This window comes from Ursus americanus, chromosome 24, assembly GCF_024610735.1.
Source record: "Ursus americanus isolate L20-20 chromosome 24, mUrsAme1.1.p, whole genome shotgun sequence".
Taxonomy (NCBI): Eukaryota; Metazoa; Chordata; class Mammalia; order Carnivora; family Ursidae; genus Ursus; species Ursus americanus.
In genome coordinates, this window is record NC_142150.1 from 39,394,438 (window position 1) to 39,415,348 (window position 20,911).

A 20,911-nucleotide genomic window follows, 5' to 3' on the forward strand; every position below is an offset into this window, starting at 1 on the left:
AGAAGGGAGGCTGGGAAAGGACAAGTGGAAGGGCAGCAGTCCCCAGCTCCACACACCGGAGATGAGTTCTGAAATCCTGCCAGACACTCTGTCCATAGAGGTGCCAGAAGGCCTTGGGGAATGGATTGAAAGCAACGGGCGTCAGCATTCTAGCCCTGCCCCAGGTTGGAGGGCTCACACGGGGCCGAGTTGTGCTCAGAGCTATCAGGTGAGGAGACTCCGGGAAAAACAGGAAGACCCTGACGCTGACTTTCCCTCGTGAATTAGGAAGGCATTTATGGAGAGCCTGTTAGGTGCCGGGTACTGTACCTAGGCACTGAAGACACAGAGATGACCTACGTCCTAGAAGTTTCCCTCAGGCTGCTCTCGGTCTTGGGTAACGGTGAACGAGGCAGCCACCAAGAGCTGTGAAGTAGGCCCTTCAGCAAGCCACGAAGTCCTTGTACAAGAGGCTTGAAGTGATGTGTGTCAGGGACCTTGTGAAGTCAGAGGGATGGAGCAGGGAAAGCTTCCTGGAAGCGATGTCTGAGCGGAGGCTACCAGGAAGAGGCATGGGAGTGGATGATGGAGGGGAAGCGTTCCAGGCAGTGGGAGGCTGTAGCAAAGGCCTGGAGGTCTGAGAGAACATTCTACATTTGAAGACAGTTGGCTGGAGCCCAGAGTGAGACTCTAGGAAGGGACAAGGGCCAAGCTGGAGCTGCAGGCAGGGAAAGGGAGCCAGCCAGCTCATTATGAAGCTGAAGGAAAAATCCAGAAGCCATGTGGGTCTGGACTGAAAATACGTGTATACGTATATACACATACACAGACATTTACACACACACGTATACACACGCATGCATGTGCACACAGATACATATACAGGAGTCCTGTGTGTTGGAGGGGCACTTTGAAGCCGTCACTTCCTGTAGCCAGTGCTGAGTGCCCTGCTGACGTGACTGTTGGTGCCCCCCACCCCGTGCTGTAGAGTGCGGGACTGGACTGGATTTTTACGCGCTGGTTTGGGTGGAGAGGAAGCTGAGGCGACAGTCTTGGTGGGGCGACTCTGGCTTTAGCTTTGGAGCAGGTTGGCTGAGGACGCTGGGGAGGTGCTTCAGCCCAGAGGTCAGGCCCGATTTCCCTCTTCTCGTGGGGGCGTGATTTACAGGCCATTGCTGCCCCCCCGAGGTTCTTGCCAGCTTTTCAAAGGTAGCCATGGAGGCCCGTGGCAGCATTTGGTGAGAAAGAGGAAGTATCTCGTGGCTGTCCCTCCTGCCACTCCGCACAGACATTTCTGTCACTAAACAGCACCTCTCTGTGGCAGCCCTGGGCTCTGCTCTGGCAAAGGAGGAGCTCTCTCCTCCCGTGGGAGGGGCCGTCATCTGTGGCTTGCGCGCTGCCCTTGGTCGCAGAGTAGCTTGCACCACACAGCCAGTGAGAGTCCCGCTTCCGGCCTGTCATCAACTGCTTGAGTGGCAGACCTTAACTTACAAGGTTGGAGAAATGACCGCGCTGCAAACCGCAGGGGTCAGGGCAGCGCTGGCAAAGCGTGTGAAAATTGACCTAAGATTGGAGCATGGACTGTCCGCCTCAGAAAGGCATCACGGGACAGTGTTTCACTTCTGACCACGTATGGATGCTGCCCTGCGAACGGCTGGGCCGTCCCCTCTCCTGCCAGGGAGTGAGTTTTGTTCCCATGCTGGCCTGGCTTTTACTGTTTCCCTTCCTGCCTTTCCCCAGGGACCATAAACCTGCCCACCTCCTGTTATGTTCTAGTTCTGATAGGAGTACCATTCAGAGTTCTTGGCAGGAGACCAACTCACTTCTACCCATGTTGGTTTCCCCTCCTTTTCGCCGTGTGTTTGATGTGCACGTTCCCGAGTTCCTTATGCAGCTGGTTGGCTCTGTAGTGCCCAGAGATTGGAGCGTGCCCGCCAGGAGAACTCAGCTGCTTCCCTCCCTGGTTTTAGGGGTGGGGCTTGAAAATAGAGAATCATAATCTCCCTTCCTCCTCCTCCTCGTCTCCCCTCCCTGTCCTCCTCCCCCCACCTCGTCCCACCCCCAAAACTGCCAAGCAAACTGGAGTGACCGGCTCAGAGGCTCCAAGCAGGGACTCAGCCCGCCTCACTGCCCTGCATGACAGTGGCTATCTGGAGGAAGATTAATGCACGCGTGAGTATGTGAACTCTGGAGCACATTACCGTCTTGAGCCGGTTCTCTGTGGCAGGTGTGGACTCACTTGGTGTTAGGGGGACCAGGGCTCCTTAGAGGAGATGGTGACCCAGCCAGGTGTGTGTCAGCCCAAGGCCACCCTCTTCTCTGATGCATGGGGAAATGGAGAGCGCTTCTAAACACCCCTGCTCTTCAGAAGAGCTTGGTGGGTGGTTTGGGGAGGTTATTCTTGGAATCCCTTGCAGCACAATACCCTTCTTTTCCCTAAGCCAGGTTCTTTAGCTCCTAAGCCGGACTGCTACCTGCCATTTTCATAATAGGGGTATATCTTCCCTGGCCTCAGCTAGACTGTGAGTAAAGGATTAGGAAAGTGGTAGCTGCTCCCCTTTGCTAGAAGGGGAGACTGGGGGAGGGAGTGCAGGTTGCCAGCAGGTGTTTCACTTTTCCCCTCTGGCTGGCCAGACAACGGCCCCGCCCTAGCCCTCTTCTGCCCACCTGTCCAGCCAGCCAAGGGGAACACCCAAATGGAAACACCTTCTTGCTGCTAAGGCCCAAGTGCCTGAGGCAGAGACCAGATCAGAGTAGCCCAAGCTTGCTGAGAGGGGAGGATGGGTTATTTAGGGGTTGTGACAAATGGCTTTGCAGAGGAGCAAGGGAGAGAGAATCTTATTTTGCAGAACCAGGGGCCAGCTTCTCTGCAACATCACTATCAAGAGTTTAGGCTGCCTGGAGCCATAGGCTCGGGTGCTGACCTCTCTCTCCCCTCCTCCTCTCTGTGTCTTGTGGCCAGTGCTACCACTGTCAGGTTGACTCTCTGGTTAGAGATGGTGATCCTCGTCGGGCCCCCGGACTCCCTGCTACCTGAGCCTCTCTGCCCTGGAGCTGTACCTAATTTGCCTCCCAGTTCTGACTTTGAGTAGGCAGAAATGGTTGTAGGAAGTCTGTTTGGGTAGTTTGACTTCTGCTTGGACCTGTAGGCATCAGAGAACTGAGTGCTTGCTTTATCCAAAGACCCCTTCGGAACCTCCCTTTTTGCGTACCCTATACCTCAGACATTTCTTGTTGGGCCAGAAAGGCTTTGCTTGGGTATGAATTTAGTTTGGGGCTCTTCATGGGGTACTGTGTTGGCCGTCGCTCTCGTCTCTCCCGCAACCCCCCCCCCCCCGCCAAAACCCTAACATTAACCTTTCATACGAAGAACGTTGGAAGAATTGAGCAGTGCCTCAAGGTCACTGGGTCATAAGTGCATTTGGCATAGTTAGCTGATTTGGTGTCTGGTGAGAGATTTCTGCTTTATATTTGAGCAAAAGATGTCTTGCCGGGAGGCCTCTGGGCCGTGGTGCCAGTGCTCAGCCTGCGTACAGGGTTTGCCCCCTTCCCTCCCCTGACAGGTTGTTTTAATCCTCTTGCCTATAAACAAGTGCAGCAGGACGTGTCGGGCCGCTCACATGACCTTGGTTATCTCTTCGTGGGGTAACCAGCATCAGCTTTAGATATCACAGTCACTTGACGTGGCAGAGCTGTCAGGGTAAAGAGGTGGAGACGCCAGGAGAAAACCTGGGTCTGCCAAGGAAGGTACCATGGTCCCCCCTTACCCAGTTTCGCTTTCTGCGGCTTCAGTTAACCATGGTCACCCGCAGTCCAGAAGCAGATGGTCGGAGGTCAGCAGTAGCCTAACACTCCGTCAGTCACGCCGCTTCATCTCACCACGTAGGCATTGTGTCCTGACAAGAAGGGGGAATGCAGTACGGGAAGATATTTTGAGAGAGCACATTCACATAACTTTTATTACAGTGTGCTGTTAAAATTGTTCTATTTTATTATTAGTTTTTGTTATCAGTCTCTTACGGTGCCTAATTTATAAATTAAACTTTATCATTGGCATGTATCTATAGGAAACTACATAGTATATATAGTTGAGACTTGAACAACATAGGGGTTCGAGGTGCCGACCCCCACTCAGTTGGAAATCCGCGTATAACTTTTGACTCTCCCGGGCTTAACTACCTGTAGCCTACTGTTGACCTTTCCGATCTTGTGAACAGTTGATTAACCCATATTTTGTATGTTATGTGCATTATATTCTCTATTCTTTTTTTTTTTTTTTTTAAGATTCCATTTATTTATGTGACAGGGACAGCCAGCAGAGAGGGAACACAAGCAGGGGAGTGGGAGAGGAAGAAGCAGGCTCATAGCGGAGGAGCCCGATGTGGGACTCGATCCTATAACGCCGGGATCACGCCCTGAGCTGAAGGCAGACGCTTAACGACTGCGCTACCCAGGCACCCCTATATTCTATATTCTTAAAATAAGCTTTATAAGAAATAAGAAACGAAATAAGAAAAGAAAATGTTACTAAGAAAGTCATAAGGAAGAGAAAATACATTTACAGTACTGTTCTGTATGGAAAAAAATCCGTGTATAAGTGGACCTGCGCATTTCAAACCCATGGTGCTCAAGGGTCCGCTGTATATAGGGTTTGGTACCGTCTGTGGCTTCATGCATCCACTGGGGGGTCCTGGAGAATATCCCCCATGGATAAGCGAGGACTGCTGTAAGTGGGGGTGTATGTGACTCCTTAGTAGGGACCAGGAAGGGAAAGTCTGCTCTTGTGGGACAGGGGTGAGAAGAAGGCAGTTTCATTCCTTCCTGCTTCTACTCTTCCTGAATTCCTACTTCTGGTGTCTCATTTCTCTTTCTCCTCCTGTATCTCAAATCCTGGCTGCGGGGGCCCAGGACATGCAGCTGTTTCGGGAAACTGCCCCTGAGACAGATGCATGCTAGTTCATGGATACAAACCCCAACACCGAAAATCCCATCTTCCCAAACAGTGATCTTGTTGTGTTGTGTGAAGGACAGCTGGTGGTGGGAGCCTGGCTGCGCAGAAGGCTGCTGAGTCTCTGAGCCAGAGCCGCCCCGGAGGAGCTGGGAGTGTAGCTAAGTTCCCACCACCACCACCACCCTCCCTCCTCCCCTCATGCAGGCTTCCCTGTCTCACAACTGAAGAGGCCGCACTCTTCAGGACACGCCAGGGCCTCTAGCCACACTGTGTGTGAGTTGTGTGTGTCCATTTCTTAATTACTAGTCACATGTCCCATTGCGACTGCTGATCTGCAAGCTTCCAGGTCCATATATCTAGAAAATCTCGGCCATATTGCTGACATTGTATATCACAGGAGCTGTGGGGTGCACGCTGGATTTTCCTGGGGTGCAATATGTAGGTTTAATGTGCTTTTTATCAGGGCAGAGGAGAGTGGCCTTTTATGGAAGGGATAAAACAGTTGAGCCGCTGGAGCCTTTGCTGGCTCTGCCGGAAACCCAAGTCCAAGTCCAGGCTGTGCCAGCAGATGAGCAGAACTTGGTCTTCATCTCAAGAGCTCTCCCGGGCCAGTTCGAAAAGATCCATCTCTTTTTGGAGATAGAGAGCATGTGTGGTGAGCATTAGGTAAAGAAGTTAAACCCAAAAATCTTATCTTTTTCTGGTAACCTACAGAACCTCCCAATAAGCTGGGAAAGCATATGGAATTAGAGTAATAATAGCCAGCATGTCGTGAGCATTTAGTATGTGCCAGGCGTTGTTCTAAGTATTTTGGACGGGGTTTGGTATTTGGTAAATTGATTGATACCTTTTGTTTTCTCTTAGTAGGAACCCTTCTCTGTCTGTGGGGTCTTTGTGGTGGTTGCTTGGACTACGTAGAACAGCAGAATGCATAGCAGTGGCCTCCTGCTACCCACCTAGATTCTTCTGATCAGAGGTTTCCTGGGTGGGTTTTTTCTCTCAGTCTTCAGATCTTTATTTCAGTCACCATGCCTATTGGTAATTAGAGCTGCCCTTTGGGATGTGTTGGGGAGGGTCTGTTTGCCTCTGTAGGCACCCTTTCTTCCCTGCCCTCTCTTGGTGAATTCGGAGGTGATGAGCTAGAGACTTGGCTGCTTGCCTCCTTCAAAATAACCAGTATTCTCTTGTCTGCAGTCTGTGTAATAGTTCATTTAACAATGCCCCACAGTGGCCCCCTTCTTCCCTAGCACCACTTGTTCATTGGTGGTTCTAGTTCTGGAGGGCTTCCACCAGTACTGAGCTAATCCGTACCAAAGGGCCCTGCTTCCAGGTTCATATCAGAGGTCAGAAAGCTCAGACTCTCAGGGGCAACCTGGGTGGCTAAGTTGGTTGAGTGTCTGATTCTTGGTTTCGGCTCACGTCGAGGTCTCAGGGTCCTGAGATCAAGCCCTGAGTTGGGCTCTGCACTCAGTGTGGAGCCTGCTGTGTTCTCTCTCTCTCTCTCTCTCTCAAATAAATAAATCTTTAAAAAAAAAAAAAAAAAAAAAGCTCAGACTCTCTTCCCAGGACTTTCTCTGAAAAGATGAATTAACTATTAAAGAGTGCTTGTTAAGAAGGCACTCGTAATGGATAATGGCTGTCTTCTCATTTACCATTCTCTCTGCTCCCTAGGTCAACTGCACAAACAACTAGGGCGCCCTGAGTAGAGCTGCCATTGCCACCAGAAGATGAGCAGTGTTTGGCTTTAGGGGACACTGAGGCCTACAAGCATAAGCTGACATATACACAGTCTCACTGAGAAGCTTTCCAGTCTTCTCCACCTAACTTCTGACGAATGAGCCCTCTTCCAAATATCTGGCCAGCTAGCCAAGGCACCTGCCCAGGTCATGGCCACTTAGTAACAAGGTCCAGCAGTCTCCATCCTCAGCCCAGGGTTGAGGCCACAGTGGGTCCAGTGAGGTAGATAGGAAGCAAATCCCAGGCTTCAGGTGCCGAGCAGGGAGCCCATTCTAAGGAGCATTTGCCCCTGATATGTCAGGGGACTGTCCAGGGTCCCTTTTCTTCCTTCTCTAGCTGAAGAGAGAGAGCTAGAGAGGTCTTCCATAATTAGCCCATCTTTCCTGTAAGGCAGTACCCGCTCAAAATTCCTTTCAAAACTCCAGCCTCATCTCTCACCTCTGCCTGAGTTCATTTCTCCTCGGACCCTGCCTCCTACGCTACCACACCAAATGCTTTGAAGCCCCTTTCCCCAGCCCAAGCCCTCTTGTTTTAGGCCCTCACCCAGGGTTTGAAGGTTACAGAGCCTCAGTTACTGCTGCCCGTGCTGCTTAGAGAGCAAAGACATGTTCCCTAGGTCCCGAGGCAGAACTCTTGAGTTAGTGTTCCTGTTCTGGGCCCTCTTAAATCTTAAGTATGGTTAACATACTACTTCAGACACAATGGTGGGCCCTCATGAGCTGGTCTAAGACACAGCCACCATTTGTTCTTCTCCAAATGGAACTTTTGCTAAGTTGGGGACCGATGTGCTGCAGCACATTTGCGTGTGCTTTGTGGAGATGTTCTCATTAGTTTGTAGTCCTAGCATCTCTTACGAAAAGTAAGTTGTCCTTCTGGATACTAAATGACAAAGACAAAAAGAAACATACAGAGGTACTGCCTCCCACCCAGAAAGGTTGTCTGAGAGCTACACTCACTCTCGCGATCTCTCAAAGGGATGAGTGAGACCAAATTCTCAATTTTAGCTGATTGCACTCATTGTCAGAAGGCACTGGAAACAGCCCCCCTTCCCCTGGCCAGTGTCACCACTCAGGTGCTCTCACCTGCTTGGGTTCCTAACAGTCTGCTGCAGGAGGAAGATGACGCCTCCCCCTGTGAGCAGGAGCAGCCCCATGGGGGTTTGCTCATGCAGAGAGCGGCCAGTTGGATTTTTAATGGTCACGCAGCCACATTGCAGCCCGGCCAGGTGGGAACTGCTCTGAGGCGACAGTGGTAGTGATGACCTTAGGTGGTTTCCCTTACTTATTCCCCTGCTTGGGCTCCGACCTCTGGCCACGGTGACTTCTGGGGCAGCAAGCGTTGTCCCATTGTTTTTTCTGATATTTCCTCCTCCTCCTTCAACACCCTCTTTGAGACTGGAGGAGTAGGGAGGCAGTCTTTTTTTCCACTTCCAGAGAAAGATGCAGTGGAAGGAGGCACATGTCTTATTCAGCACCTTCCAGTGTGGAGCTGGAACTGGATAGGACCCAGAAAGCCTGTTTCCCAGCCTGGAGCCGGATCTGCTCCTGGGCGTGAAGATGTTCTAAGGAAACCACGTTGGAAAGGGTGAATACTAAGGGTTAAATCTGCACTCAGGTAGAAATGTGGTTGCATAAATGCTGAGAGAGGTTTTTTGTGGGGGGGGGGGTTGGTTGTTTTTTGTGGGGTTTTTTTGTTTTGTTTTTTATTAAGATCTCGTGCTTCTTTTTTACTTTGTGTTGGCAAAAACCCCAGGAGAAGATGGGAGATTCTGGGAGGAGATGATTATGCTGGGTGAGTCAACTGAGCTCCCAGCTGCCGTTTTTAGTTCCTTTGCTTTTCTGTAACAGGAGGCAGCTTGGGGAGGGGTGTGGGGGGCAGGGTGGGAATGCCGATTTGTGCAGCAGGACAGGAGGCAGGTGTGTATGGGTGAATTTTGTTGGCGTTCTTGGGGTGACAGGGCCTTACAGTCACTACATCGGTTCAAGGAGGAAATACGAAAGCCGAGTTCTCAGTGTGGCAAAGAGTAAATGTCTCCTACAAGTTACTGTCACTTCCCCAAATCAATAGCTTTTAGAATGGCCCGAGCTGCGTTGCACTCTCACAGCAAGACACAGTGGTTTTGATAGGAAAGCAGTTGTGAGATTCAATGTGGAGAGGCAGAGAGCAGTCTCAAGTGGGAGGGCCCAGTGGTTGTGGGGCATCAGGAAGTTCAGAGGAGAGCCCCCCCCCGTGATGAAAGGAGGGGGGCTTGGGCTTGTTTGAGGGGCTCAGGGACGGGACTGGTGGTGTAGGCCCTTCCATCCCTGGCTCTGCCTGTGTTCTGAGTCTGTCTCCAGTCCACCTTGGCGACCTCCTTTGCCTCCAGCATTGTATCGGGAGAGAGTACCAAGGGCCTTGTCAGCTGAGGAAGTTTGTTAGTGGAATGAATGCTGCATAGGTGTCCTCCATCCTTGGGCGAGGGGATCTTGTGGCTTCCTGCCCGCTTGGATGTTGTTGTCTGCAGAGGACACAGTGTGGGTTATTGGTGCGGGGCCCAGAGACTGTCATGAAGATGCCCCTACACGTTTTCTTATTTATTCCTTCATACACATGTATTCATTCAGTAACTGTTGCAGACTCCTGCTCTGCGCTGGAGGCATTGTTGTGGGCCATGAATCAGACAGATCCGGTCCCTCCCTAAAGCACCGTCTAGTGGGAAGGCCAGATGGGGAACCAACAACTGTCTTGAAAGAGGAGAAAGAGGTCTTGTGACAAGGGGTTTTAATCTTCCTCTGCCCTTGTCTCACCTTCCAGGAGGGTGACTGTAAGGATCAAAAACTTGTACCATTTTTATTCAAGTATTTTACCATGGGCCAGCTGGGTGCAGGTACTAAGTGTTAGGCACTAAGGGCATACGAGGGTGAGCAAGACACCGTCTCTGACCTCTCAGAGCGCAAGGAGGCTAAGGCGTGGTGACACATAGTCAGAAGAGATGAACGGGTACAGACGGTGCTGTGAGATCCAGAGAAGGGAGAGATCACTCTGTGCTAAGGAGGTGTCTGGGTAATTCCTCGAACAAAAGGATTTGGGATAAACTCAGGATAAGAGTGTTTACTGACCTGGATCCCTTAAAAGAAGTTGTTACATGATAGCTGCAGCCTTGCTGTAGTGTGTGCATCTGTGTACCTCTTCGTACCACACTTCTGAGCCGTTCCCTACCCAGCAGCCGGAGTGGCAGAGCTGGGGTCCCACTGCAGATCTGTGACTGCAGTTTGACGCCCTTTGCTACCACACCGTATACAGCCAGACAATGTGCTAAATAAAAACATAAACTACAAAGGAAGGAAGAGGGAGGCCCAGGCACCTCAGCTGCACTGGTTAGACTCCCATCAGCTCCCCACAATCCTCTGTAAAGTGAGCCAAACCTTTCTGCTGCAGGCTGCCTTCTGCCTCCCCCAGAGCCCTGGGCTGCTGGCAGCCTGACTCTCTCCTGTGATATGGAGGAACTTGTTGGTCTCCATGGTTACAGTAACCCACTGGTACGGGCGGCGCCGAATGGAGTGCGAGGCTGGCAGTGTGAGCTTCCCCCAGCCCTTGGCACCATGTGGTACTGGTATGTCGGCTGTTTCTTGGACCTCTTCTGGGAGGAAGGAGTTAAGGAGCCCATGAGGAAAGGGAAAGCAGGCACACCTTCCTCCTCCTCTGGGCTACTTAGAGGCCAGAGGCGTGACTGTCTTCTCATTCACCCACTCCTTTTGGCAAGAGTGATTTTAGGTTAGGAAAGAGGGTCTTTTTTTTCCTGACAGCCCAGCCATGGTAGAAATTTTACTTTTCCCTATTCCAGAAGCAATACCAGCTTTACTCCACTGGTGCTTGTAGTCAAGTTCTTAGAGATGATCGCTCTTCTCTGGGCTCAGAGGACCCCTTGAGATGGGAAGGGGGTTCCTATCTGAAAGGGAAGCGAGATCGTAGGAAACGTTGTCAAGACCTTACTGTGCACTGGGCACTGGTCCACACTGGTGTGCATTTTTCGTTTTGTCTTCATGCCGATCTTGTGAAGTGGGTCCAGCTGGTGTCCACATGTCCCAAATGAGGAAACTGAGATCTAGAGAAGTCAAGGAATCTTGGTTGTGCTCAGTGAACTAGTAAGGAGCAAAGGCAAGACTCCCACACCAGGCCCATCAGCCTCCAGAGCTCTGTCATGCTGTCCTGCCTCCCTTACTAAGTAAGCAGAGGTACTGTGGTGAGTCTAATATAATATACAGTTCCCTCCCCTAAGTTTCTAGATGGCAGGAACCAGATCTCTCTGAACTCTGCAACTAGCCCTGGCTCCAGAGGTAGGCACTCAACAAAGGTTTGCTGAATTAGCAATAGTAATTGGGGATTGAGATAGAGACCAGACACCAGTGAGCAGATTCTCAGGGACGAAGTGGTACTGGAAGCTGGTAAAGCTCTGGTTACTCAGTAGAATCCACCCTGTTTGAGGAACAGCCCAGCGTTTCAAGTGGCTGTGAAGGCAGGAGATGTGAGGGGTCAAGCGCTGTATTGTGGCGCCCCTGCACGCAGGGGAGCAGGCTGCGGGTGCTGTATCTGTTCTGGTGGCACTCTAGGTCACTTCTTGCCTGCTGGTCCTCCCAGGCACGTGCTGGGTCCTGCCATGGCTGCTTTGAGGCCTGCAGGCTGCTCCCCTCCTGGCCCAGGCTGCAGTGCTGGTCCCCCTTCCTTGGGGTGAGGCTTGCAGCTCAAAGAGCTAGCGGGCAGTGACCCACCGTGCTTTGGGCTTTGGGCTTCAGTTGCCGGCTCTGCAGGTCTCCTCTGTTAGGGGGGCACCTACCCCGGCTAGAAAGAGGGAGCAGCCCTCTGATACTCTGACACAGCCCCACCTCCCTTCTGCACCAGGGTATTGAGGGTGAGGGCACCCCGGGCAGAGTCATCACAGTTAATTTTGGGGGTGGGGAGGTTGCAGCCAGCCTCTCCACTGGTCAGTGCTTCCCCCAGCCTTACGAGATCTCTCCTACCCACAATGCTCCTTGGGTTTCTTGACTCTTGGCAGTTGAGAGTGACAGTTGCTCAGGATTAAAGGATGCAAAGAGGGTTCCTGAATGCGGCGAAGGAGGAAGGGTTAAAGAACTAGCCACTCACCACAGCCACGTGACTTGTCAGCTCAGTCATACCCATTTCTCCCCAGCCTCTCTGTTTGAGGTCAGTGCTCAGTACTTCCTCAGTTTACGAAACCCCTTACTGCTTCCCACAAACAGGATTGAGGAAACAATCCTTCTGTCACATTGCAGAACCCTAGGGACTGGAAAAATGCTGCCGTTTGATCCTGTTCTGGCCTCTGAATGAAGGGGCAGGTGGTCGCTGGCAAGCCTGAGCCCAGGGTCCGGAATAAACCCGAAGCTCTTGCACTGAGATCAGGGCCCACTTTGGAGAGGAGTGAGAGGAGCAGGGCGCACTGTGGGACCCCCGAGTGTGTCCTCACAACAGCCCTATGCACTGGCCTGAGCCAGACACTGGCATTCCTGTTGCCCTAGGCATTCTCCCCCCACCCCCAGCTTCCTTAGCTTCTTTTGGGGGAAGCCAGCAAAGGTGACCATGAGGAACAACAGAGTGCTGACCTGGGCACGAAAGGCCTGGGCTCCATCCCAGCTCTGTGCTGGGAGGCTGTGGGACCTTGGGCAAGTCTTGTAACCTCTGTGCTTTAGTTTCTCCTCTGTAATGTGAGGATGCTACCTACAGGTGTGGAGAACATAGAGAATATGTGGCAGAAAAGATAGTGTCAGAAATGCCAAATGTGTGGATCCGGGCTCCTGTGTAAGGCGAACACTGAGTGGCATGGTCTCCTGCTATCTGTGGTCAGGTGCTGGGAGGGCACAGAGGAGGCTTTGCCCTTCCCTAGAGGGGTCTATGGCCTACCAGCATGAGATCTTTTAAGAGTTGCTTAGTGGGAAAGATCCTAGCCATGAGATATGGGATGAATTCGAAGTAGATCTGGGAGCCAGAAGAAAGGCATGACCAGAACACAGAACTCAGACAAGGGAGGGCTCCAGTCGCCCCGAATTAGCAGATGCCCAGACAGGAGAGCTTTGCAGGAAGAAGGTGTGAAGACCAGCGTCCCAGCTGTCCCTGGCCCTCAAAGTTCTTAAAGCAGTGTTGTTGTTGGGGGGGGGGGGGCGGTGATGGAGACTCATTGGGTGTTGGGCAGGAACCTAGGAATGGACTCCCAGAATCAGGGCTGGAAGGGACTTAGAGGGACATTTGGTTGGTTCCCCATCTTTGGGGCAAATTTTAGGATTAAATGTCTTATTCAATCAGTGACAAAGGTTTGTAGTCTAAAGGGGCTTCATAGGGTCCCTGAACTCCCTGAAATTACATCCAAGTATTTTACATATAAGTGGAATATGCATTTTCTAAGTTAAACACTGCTTTTTGTGAAGCAGGAGGTCCATCTGCCACTGTTGAATTGTTGGTTTCTGCTTAACACCCCCCCCCCCCGTCTTGTTATCCCATGGGTGGTTTGCTGGTCTTTGGCAAGGCTGCTGCTCTCTGGGTCAGCCGGCCTGATTCACACATACTCCTCCCAGCCAATTGGAGCCCCTACCCAGGTCCCACCTGCTGCAGGTGAGATAAGGACTTTACGACTTTACGACAGCCCTTGCTGGAGGGAGCCTCCTCACCCTCTCCCAGCTGTTACCCAGCAAAGCACCTTGGGGAGGGTGGGGCAGCCCACTTCCGGGGAGGGGGAGGGGAAGGGAGAAGGAAGTTGAGCTAAACCCGCCTCTCTCTCTCTCTCTCTCTCTCTCTCTCTCTCTCTCTCTGCCTCCCTTCTTTCCCGTTCCCTGCCTGCCCTTTCCTCCCACCTTGCTCCTGGTGGTGTCGTGTCCTGGGACTGCATGCATTTTCTGGCCATCAGGCCCTGGCCTGCGGGAAGCTGTGGGGCTTTTTGTCCCTGTTGCTCTCCTTGCCAAGCCCAGTCTCTCTCCGCTAGTGGTGGTTTCGGTTGCGACACAGTCCAGGTTCCCAGGCAGGAGCCGCTCGGGCCTGGCTGCTTCACTGTTTTTCACTGAGGAGGTGGTGGAAGGTGTCGCCTGCTTCGGCTGAGTAAGGGTGGCTGGCAGAGCCGGCAGCCCCCGCCCTGGGCCTGGCTCTTCCCGGCCTCTGTACTTTGCCCTCGCTGCCTGACAGGTTCTGCTCTGGGCTCTGCTGAATGGAAGTTGCTGGTAGTCCTTGTCCCTTTCTCCAGCCGGGTATGTTTTCCCCTTTTCTGTTGTAGGATTGTCCCCTTCCTCTCTCCTCCCTCCCACCCCAAACGCAGGATCCTTAAAGAATTGCTAAATGGAGCCGGGAGCTAGCACAGGTAGTAAAATTCATGGAAAGAGGCACTGGCTGGGAAGGGAAGAGGGGGCAAACACGGGAAGAAGAGTCTCCATAGGTTGAGTCAGCAGGCGCACCCAGAGGGAGAGGAGGGGGCAGGTGACAGGTGGAGGCCCAGGGAGACTGGGATCTGGGGCGGGTGCGCTGGGCCAGCGCCCAGGGGACCCTTTTCTTCCCACAGTGCCCAGGCTTACTTAGCCTCTGGCCGGGGAGTACCTGCTTATCACCCCTCCCAGCCCTAGGGAAGTCTCAGGACACTTGAGGCTGGGCCTGAATGCAGAGCCCCACAGCACGAGCTTTTCTGGGGGGAACTGTTGGTAGGAGCCCCCAGCATTAGGAAAGGGGCCCTGCCTACCTGAGTCAGCGCTGGGCCTCTGGGGTGGAGGCTGTCTTCCCGGCGAACCTGGCAACACGCCTAAGGCTGAGTTTGGAGATCCCAGGTTGAAGGGCTTGCTAGATAGAAGGCTCTTTCTTTTCTCCCCAGGTCCTATATTCCACCTCTCTGTTCAGCCTCCAAAGCTGTTCACGTCCCACTTCTGAGTCAGGCCTGCTAAGTCACCTGTGTGGTCTGCCATCAGTTCCAAGTCTCACAGGGAGACCCCCTGTTTTTCCTGAAGGCTGCCTGAGACTCATGCTGGCAACTTGCAACAGACTTCCTCAGATTTTTAGGGTCTGACTGTAGTATGCTGTGGGCCAGGGCTTTGGGAATGTCTGGTGTTCCTATCTTACTGTGAACAGGGAGAACAGAGGTGGAGGGAAGAGTGTGGCTTTAGCCAGATTCTGTTTCGTCGGCCCAGAAGGGCAGCCAGTCCTCAGCCCGCCACCTGGTGAGATCTGGATCCAGGCTGAGTGGGCCTAGTCAGGACCACAGAAGAGACGGTCTCCGCACCCTACCTCCGCTTCAGCCTTCAGGGCAGCCGCCTCGTGTGGGGCCATGGTCCAAGAAACATTTTCTACTGGAGACTTTTTCCTTTCTCCACTCCCTTTCTCTGCTTACTTCCCTGGGCTCTCCTCACCTTGGTCCACATCCCTGCTATGGGAAATGTCTCAGAGAAGAGGTGAAAAGGAGGGAGAGGAGGGCTGCGGTCTTTGGTCTTTGAGTCCTGACAGCTGGGTGATTTCAGTCCTGAAAGGGGAGTGGGTGAATTTGGGAACAGGGGATCAAAGAGCACGGGCCAGCGTTCTCTGCTGCTCTGGGTCCTAGACAAGCAGAACCTTCTGTCTTTCTGTTCTGGATGCCCGGCTTGGGACCAGCCCTTCACAGCTGCCCTGTCTGGTTGCCTCCTATGGAGGCTAGAAGTGCTGGTGCAGACTAGCAATGTGGGCCAGCGGGTCCACAGCTCAGCCTGGACCCTCTCCAGTGGGGAGGGCCAGAGCATCTCTTGTGGCCTTGGCTTCTGCTGAGCGACTGCTGGCTTAGGAGGGCTCCGCTCAGAGGTGGAAGTCTTATTGACAAAGAGATCTTTGACTTTGCAGACGGTAGTATTTGGGAACTAAAAATAATAGCAATAGTGGTTGCTCTTCTCATTGAGCACTGAATAAAGCATTTTACGTGTGTTCTCTCACCTAATGTGAAGTAGGGAATATTCCTCACTTAACAGATGAGGAAACTAATGCCAGTAGGTGGGGGAGTCAGGACTCGAACCTAGTTCTGCTGGACAGAGCTTCTTGGCACCCACTAGACCATCTCCTGACACAGATGTGTGGGATCACTCGGCGCTGGTCCTCTTTTGGGTGGTTTCTTTCCCTCTTTGTAATCTCATCTCCCTCTCAAGGATGGTTGGTAATAATAAAGTTAGCATGTGTTGAGTCATTGGCAGATTTAGGGTTTGGACGCTAGCAGTTTGTCTCTGGCATTTGCACTCTTAACCACATCTATCTACCCCTGTAAGGAAGGAGGTGGATGGCAGAGCCCGTGGTTATTGATGTGCTTGAGGTCCGGTGTGCCGCTGAGCCTGGCAGGCAATGCTGTCCTGCGGTGCCGCACAGACCAGCCCCGAGGGCCGGAAGCACCACGAGGGAGGGGCAGAGCAGAGGTTGGGCAGGACAGTAGGATTCCCAGATTTGGCTTCAGAAGGGCAGGGGGCCCAAATCTTCAAGTCAGCACTAAATTCCTATTACCAATTTTGAGGGCTTAGAGACTGCCAAGCTCCTGCTGCCTTTGGCTCATAGCCTCAGAAAAGAGGGGAGTGACAAGAAACTTAGGGGGTGAATTGGAGGTTTCCAAGGACATTTTTGCCACCCATCTTCCTCTCATGAGAGCTGGGGCAGAGGAAAGGTTTTCCCAGTTCATGGCCCCTGAGGCAGGCCAGGTAGGATGTAGGCAGTCTAGCAGCACTTGCTGGGAGGATGGGGCTGAGAAGAGGTAGGGCATGGAGGCCCAACCTTCAGGACCCTGATGGAGGGGGCTCAGGGTACTCTTCAGTAGATTGAGCCGAAGGCAGGTACCACTAGGGCCTAGGAATGCCCTTCTCTCCAAGGGGTGTGAACCCTAGGATTGCTGTGGAAGGGTAAAAAGCAGGTGTTTGAAAATCTGGTCTAGCAAACACTGAGGACCAACCAGAGTTAAGTGAGCAACAAGGTGTGTGAAGCACAGAGGGCAAGAGAGTTGTGTGGGGTGCAGCGGGCAGACAGCAAAGGCCCTGGGGACTTGGTGGAGATGGGAGGGTCGGAAAGGACTCGCAGGAGAGAGAGAACATTCCCTTAAGGGCGAAAGAGGTTAAAAGGGATTCTGCTGAGATGTCAGGAAACTCTCCCTTCAAAATCGACCATATGCGTGGGATCTTTTTTTTTTTTTTTTCCTCGAACGCCTGAATCCATGAGGTTTTGGGATCTGAGTCAGACCACTTACCCCAAACCTGCCAGCAGCTACTATGCAAGGAGAAAGAAAGGCCCTCCGTTAACACAAGGAAGAAGGGGAAAACATCAGTAGCAGGCTATTTGCTTTGTGTTCTTGTTTTTCTGCCTGGAAAGCATCTGGTGAGGGAAGCAGGCTTCTTGCAGGGAACCCTGGACAGTTCCTTGGGTGGCATCGCAAGTCCTTTCTTTTCCCTGTGGTTGTGGAGGGCTTCATGAAAGCCCAGCCCGAAGGGGCGGTGGAAGGAAGAACTTGGACTCACACTCATCTGGTCATCCTGCTCTCCTCCACACTGTGTCCTTGAAATTTCTGAGGTAGCTCTGGACGGTTCCGGAATGAGGCTCTGGCAGCACTTTGTCTCAGTATGTGGGAGCGATGGTGTGAGGCATCATTTACCTTTGAGAGGTAAATCAGGGCTCCCGACCGAGACTCGGACCAGACTCTTAACACTTTCATTCAAATGTAATTCATATGCCACACAATTCACCCGTTTAAAGTGTATGCTTAAGTGGCTTTGAGTAAATTCACAGACAATCAGCAGTTCATTAGGACACATTCATCAGCACAGAAAGAAACCCCACACCCCTTGGTTGTCACCCCCAAGTCCCCACTCTCCTCAGCCCTAGGCTAGTCTGTCTCTGTGGATTTGCCTATTCTGAACATTTCAAATAAATGGAATCATACAATATGTGGTCCTTTGTGACCAGCTTTGTTCACTTAGCGACCTGTTTCCAAGAGTCCTCCATGTTGTAGCAGGTGTCACTGCTTTTCATTGCCAGCGAAGGTTCCACTATGTGGCTTTTCCATACTGTGTTTCTCCATTCATCAATTAACGGAAATTCGCGTTGTTTCCGCTCTGGGGCTATTGTGAGTGTGGGATGTTATGAATGCGCATCGCTGTGGATGGCCGTTGCATTCGTCTTCGGTGTGCACCGAGGAGCGGAACCGCTGGCCCACGCAGCAGCTCTGCAGCTCTCTGAGGAACGTACACGTCTCTGTGTAAACGTGTGTTTTCGTCTGTGTCATACCGTTTTCGTGTTCTGTTCATGTAGCTGTTCAGTGCCGTTGCTGTCATTTCTGCTTTGTCACACCCTTATTCGAGCGATGGGATATCTGAGGGCAGCCAGTCGCCTTGCTCAGACCCTGTCACTCCGTTTGTTCGCTGCACAAGTTTCATTGAGCACCTGCCATAACTCAGATCGTGTAGGTGCTGGGATGTGTGCCTGCCTTCCTGAGCTTCCATTCTCATCGGGATCGACAACAAATGAATGTAAAGTGATAGATAATAAAAGTAAAGGTGAAGCGTTGGGTGGTGATGAGTGCTTTGAAGTAATTCCGATTGTTGGGCTCCTGGGACTTCGCCGCACCTCCTTGCCGGAGCGTGAACAGGCAGCAGCGCGGCCAGCAGGAGGCGCCTGCCCACAGGAGGTGGAGAGCCTGGTGGGTTATTGCGGAGCAGTGGGACAGCACAGGTCCTGAGCTCCCACGCCCAGAGGACGCTGGCACTGGACCGTATGCTCTGCTCTCTTGGAGTGAAGACTGGCTCCTTTCTCATTTCCTCCCCTCTGCCTTCCAATCCTCAGCCTGCCTGCCAGCCCCCTGCAGCCCACCCCTACCCACCCCCTCCCTCAGCCTCGGGGTTTTTTGTGGAGAGCTAAGGGCAACGGTATGGGGAACTGAGAGGGCGGTGTCCGGAAAAGTGTGCATGTCTCCACCCTGCAGCCCACCCTGGGACACCTCGACCCCAAGCCCAGCAGTAAGTCCAACATGCTGCGGGGCCGCAACTCAGCTGCCTCTGCTGACGAGCAGCCCCACATCGGCAACTACCGACTCCTTAAGACCATCGGCAAGGGTAACTTCGCCAAGGTGAAGCTGGCTCGGCACATCCTGACTGGGAAAGAGGTGAGCTCCGGGGGCGGGGCGCGGTGGGACGACTGCCACAGCCACCCTCTTGTTGGCAGGTGGAAATGCCATCAGGTCGAATGGAAGTGCTGAGAGGGAGGAGGCAAAAGGAGGCAGAAATACAGAGGAGGAGGGAGAGTTGAGTCCTGGGTTCAGCCTGCTCAAAGAGGGAATCGGGGGCTTTTTGTCTCCTCTGCAGGTAGCTGTGAAGATCATTGACAAGACCCAACTGAACTCCTCCAGCCTCCAGAAAGTAAGCACACAGTACCTTCTGTTCCTTTCTAAACCTCTCTTCAGGGGCCAATGATCTACTGACCCCGTGTGGGCCTCCTCTTGAATCCTTAATTTAAAAATCTCTGGTCATTTCACTGTCCCTGCTGCTCCATGGCTCTGCTGTCTGTGGGGCTCTGATCAGATCCACCACGTTGACCCCTCCTAGGTGGGCTTCCTGGCCACAGGCACTGGCTCTTTAGAAGTCTTTCTGCCCTTCCCCACCATTTGGCCTATCTATCTGACCTGCTTCCTTGCTATCTTCTGGCCCATGGCCAGCCCTATGCAAAAACACACATTGGTAGCCATTACTAGAAACATGCGTTTGGTGACTCCAAGATCTGCAGTGATCCAGAAGAGTGGCTTTATATGTACAGGGATAAGAGGAGACAGGGAACCCTGCCACCAGATTTGTGCCAGCTACATTTTAGGGGATGTGAGTATGGAAGACTGGGGTTTTTAGAAGCTCAACTCCAGTTTCGAGCCCTTGACAGTTTGTGCAGATTAAGGACAGGTACTCGTAATTTGCCTTCTCACTTCTAGGCTCCTCTTGGCCGAAAGTCACAAAGTCATTTGCATGTAGTGTTCGCTAAGTGAGGTTGAACTTTTCCTTCCCTCCTTGACTTACAGTGGGAAACAGGTGTGTCTTAGCTAGCTGATCAGGTGGGGACACATACACCCTGGTTGGGAAACTATGAAGAGCTGGTGGGGACATGAAAAGGAGGCTTCGACTGCAAAATGGGACAGCTTGCCGGTGATGGCTTGATATCAAACTGGAAACTCTCTGCCCTCTCCCCTCATCCTGGGCTCTGGCAGTTAGGGGAAGCAGGAAATCTCCCATCTGGTTCCCAAAAAGCTGCCCCTGTTTAGGTCAGTCACATTTCCTTGTGCCCTCCTACTCCCCGGACCCTGGCTCAGAGTTCCTGACCTTGATTCACCTAGTTCTTTCTTTCATGCGGTAGACTGAATTTTCTTTCCATGAGTACATTGTGTTATTTGAGTTAGGAGAGGGCATAACCTCATGCTGATAGTCAACTACAGTGGGATTAGGAAGCTTGGGACTAGGGCTGGGGGCTGGTATCGAGAGGGGCACTCACGACTACCAATGTGGAGGTCGAGGTGCCTTAACACGCTGGCAGCCAAAACCAAGGTGTTTCCTATTTTTTGTTAGCCCTGGGACCCCTCAGGGTTCTTTGATTCAAAGGAAACCCTACTGTCATCACCAGGGGTTTCCTTAGAGCTTTCCGGAAGGAAGGGAAAGAGGGCTACTCTTGACATGTTGGCTCAGACCCTACAGGGTGGAAGCCAGCTTGGTGTGGGCCATTTAGTCTTTGGTGCAGTCCAGCCTGCCATATGGTAATTGCCACAGTCAGCCAGCCTGTCTTATTTCCCACCTTTTTTTTCTCCTTGCCTCTTCCTGACCAGCCGGCTGGAAGGCACCAATGCCAGACAAATGTAGCCGTTTTAAAAGCCTTTTAACATACACTGTTACCAAGGCCAATCTGATTCTGGCCAAATCACTCTGTTTAAATTTGATCCCAGCAGTGATCCGTAAAAAGGACAATAGTGAAGAATCTATCCCCCTCAGGGTTCTCAGCTGAGCCCAGAAAACTCCACTGTTCTCCCCGGAGAATGCCCCTCCCAGGCCAGCGGGGGGCGGGGGGTGGAGGGCGCCGGTTGGAACCCTGGCCACTGCCTCTGGCCACATTTCAGTGTTACTTCCCTGTTGCTTACCACCCCTGAGGTGGTGTGCAGGATTTTTTGCCTCTTCATCCAAGACAACTGCTGGACCAGGGAAGAAGGCAAGAGAAACCTGGGCTCTAACAAGAAAAGGGAACCAAGTGCAGAATCAGATTCCCGAA

General features: G+C 52.4%; 1 protein-coding gene across 11 annotated transcripts in view; it reads left to right on the forward strand.

Moving 5' to 3' along the window:
- Window positions 1–20,911, forward strand: part of MARK2 (microtubule affinity regulating kinase 2) — a 56,357-nt gene that overhangs the window by 21,286 nt on the left and 14,160 nt on the right. For 9 of the 11 annotated variants that reach the window (XM_045775616.2, XM_045775621.2, XM_045775627.2 and 6 more), the window contains exons 2-3: window positions 18,600–18,779; window positions 18,979–19,032. In XM_045775616.2, coding sequence (XP_045631572.1) covers window positions 18,600–18,779; window positions 18,979–19,032 — 234 coding nt within the window. The other 2 variants (XM_045775623.2, XM_045775622.2) reach the window with 2 other exon arrangements.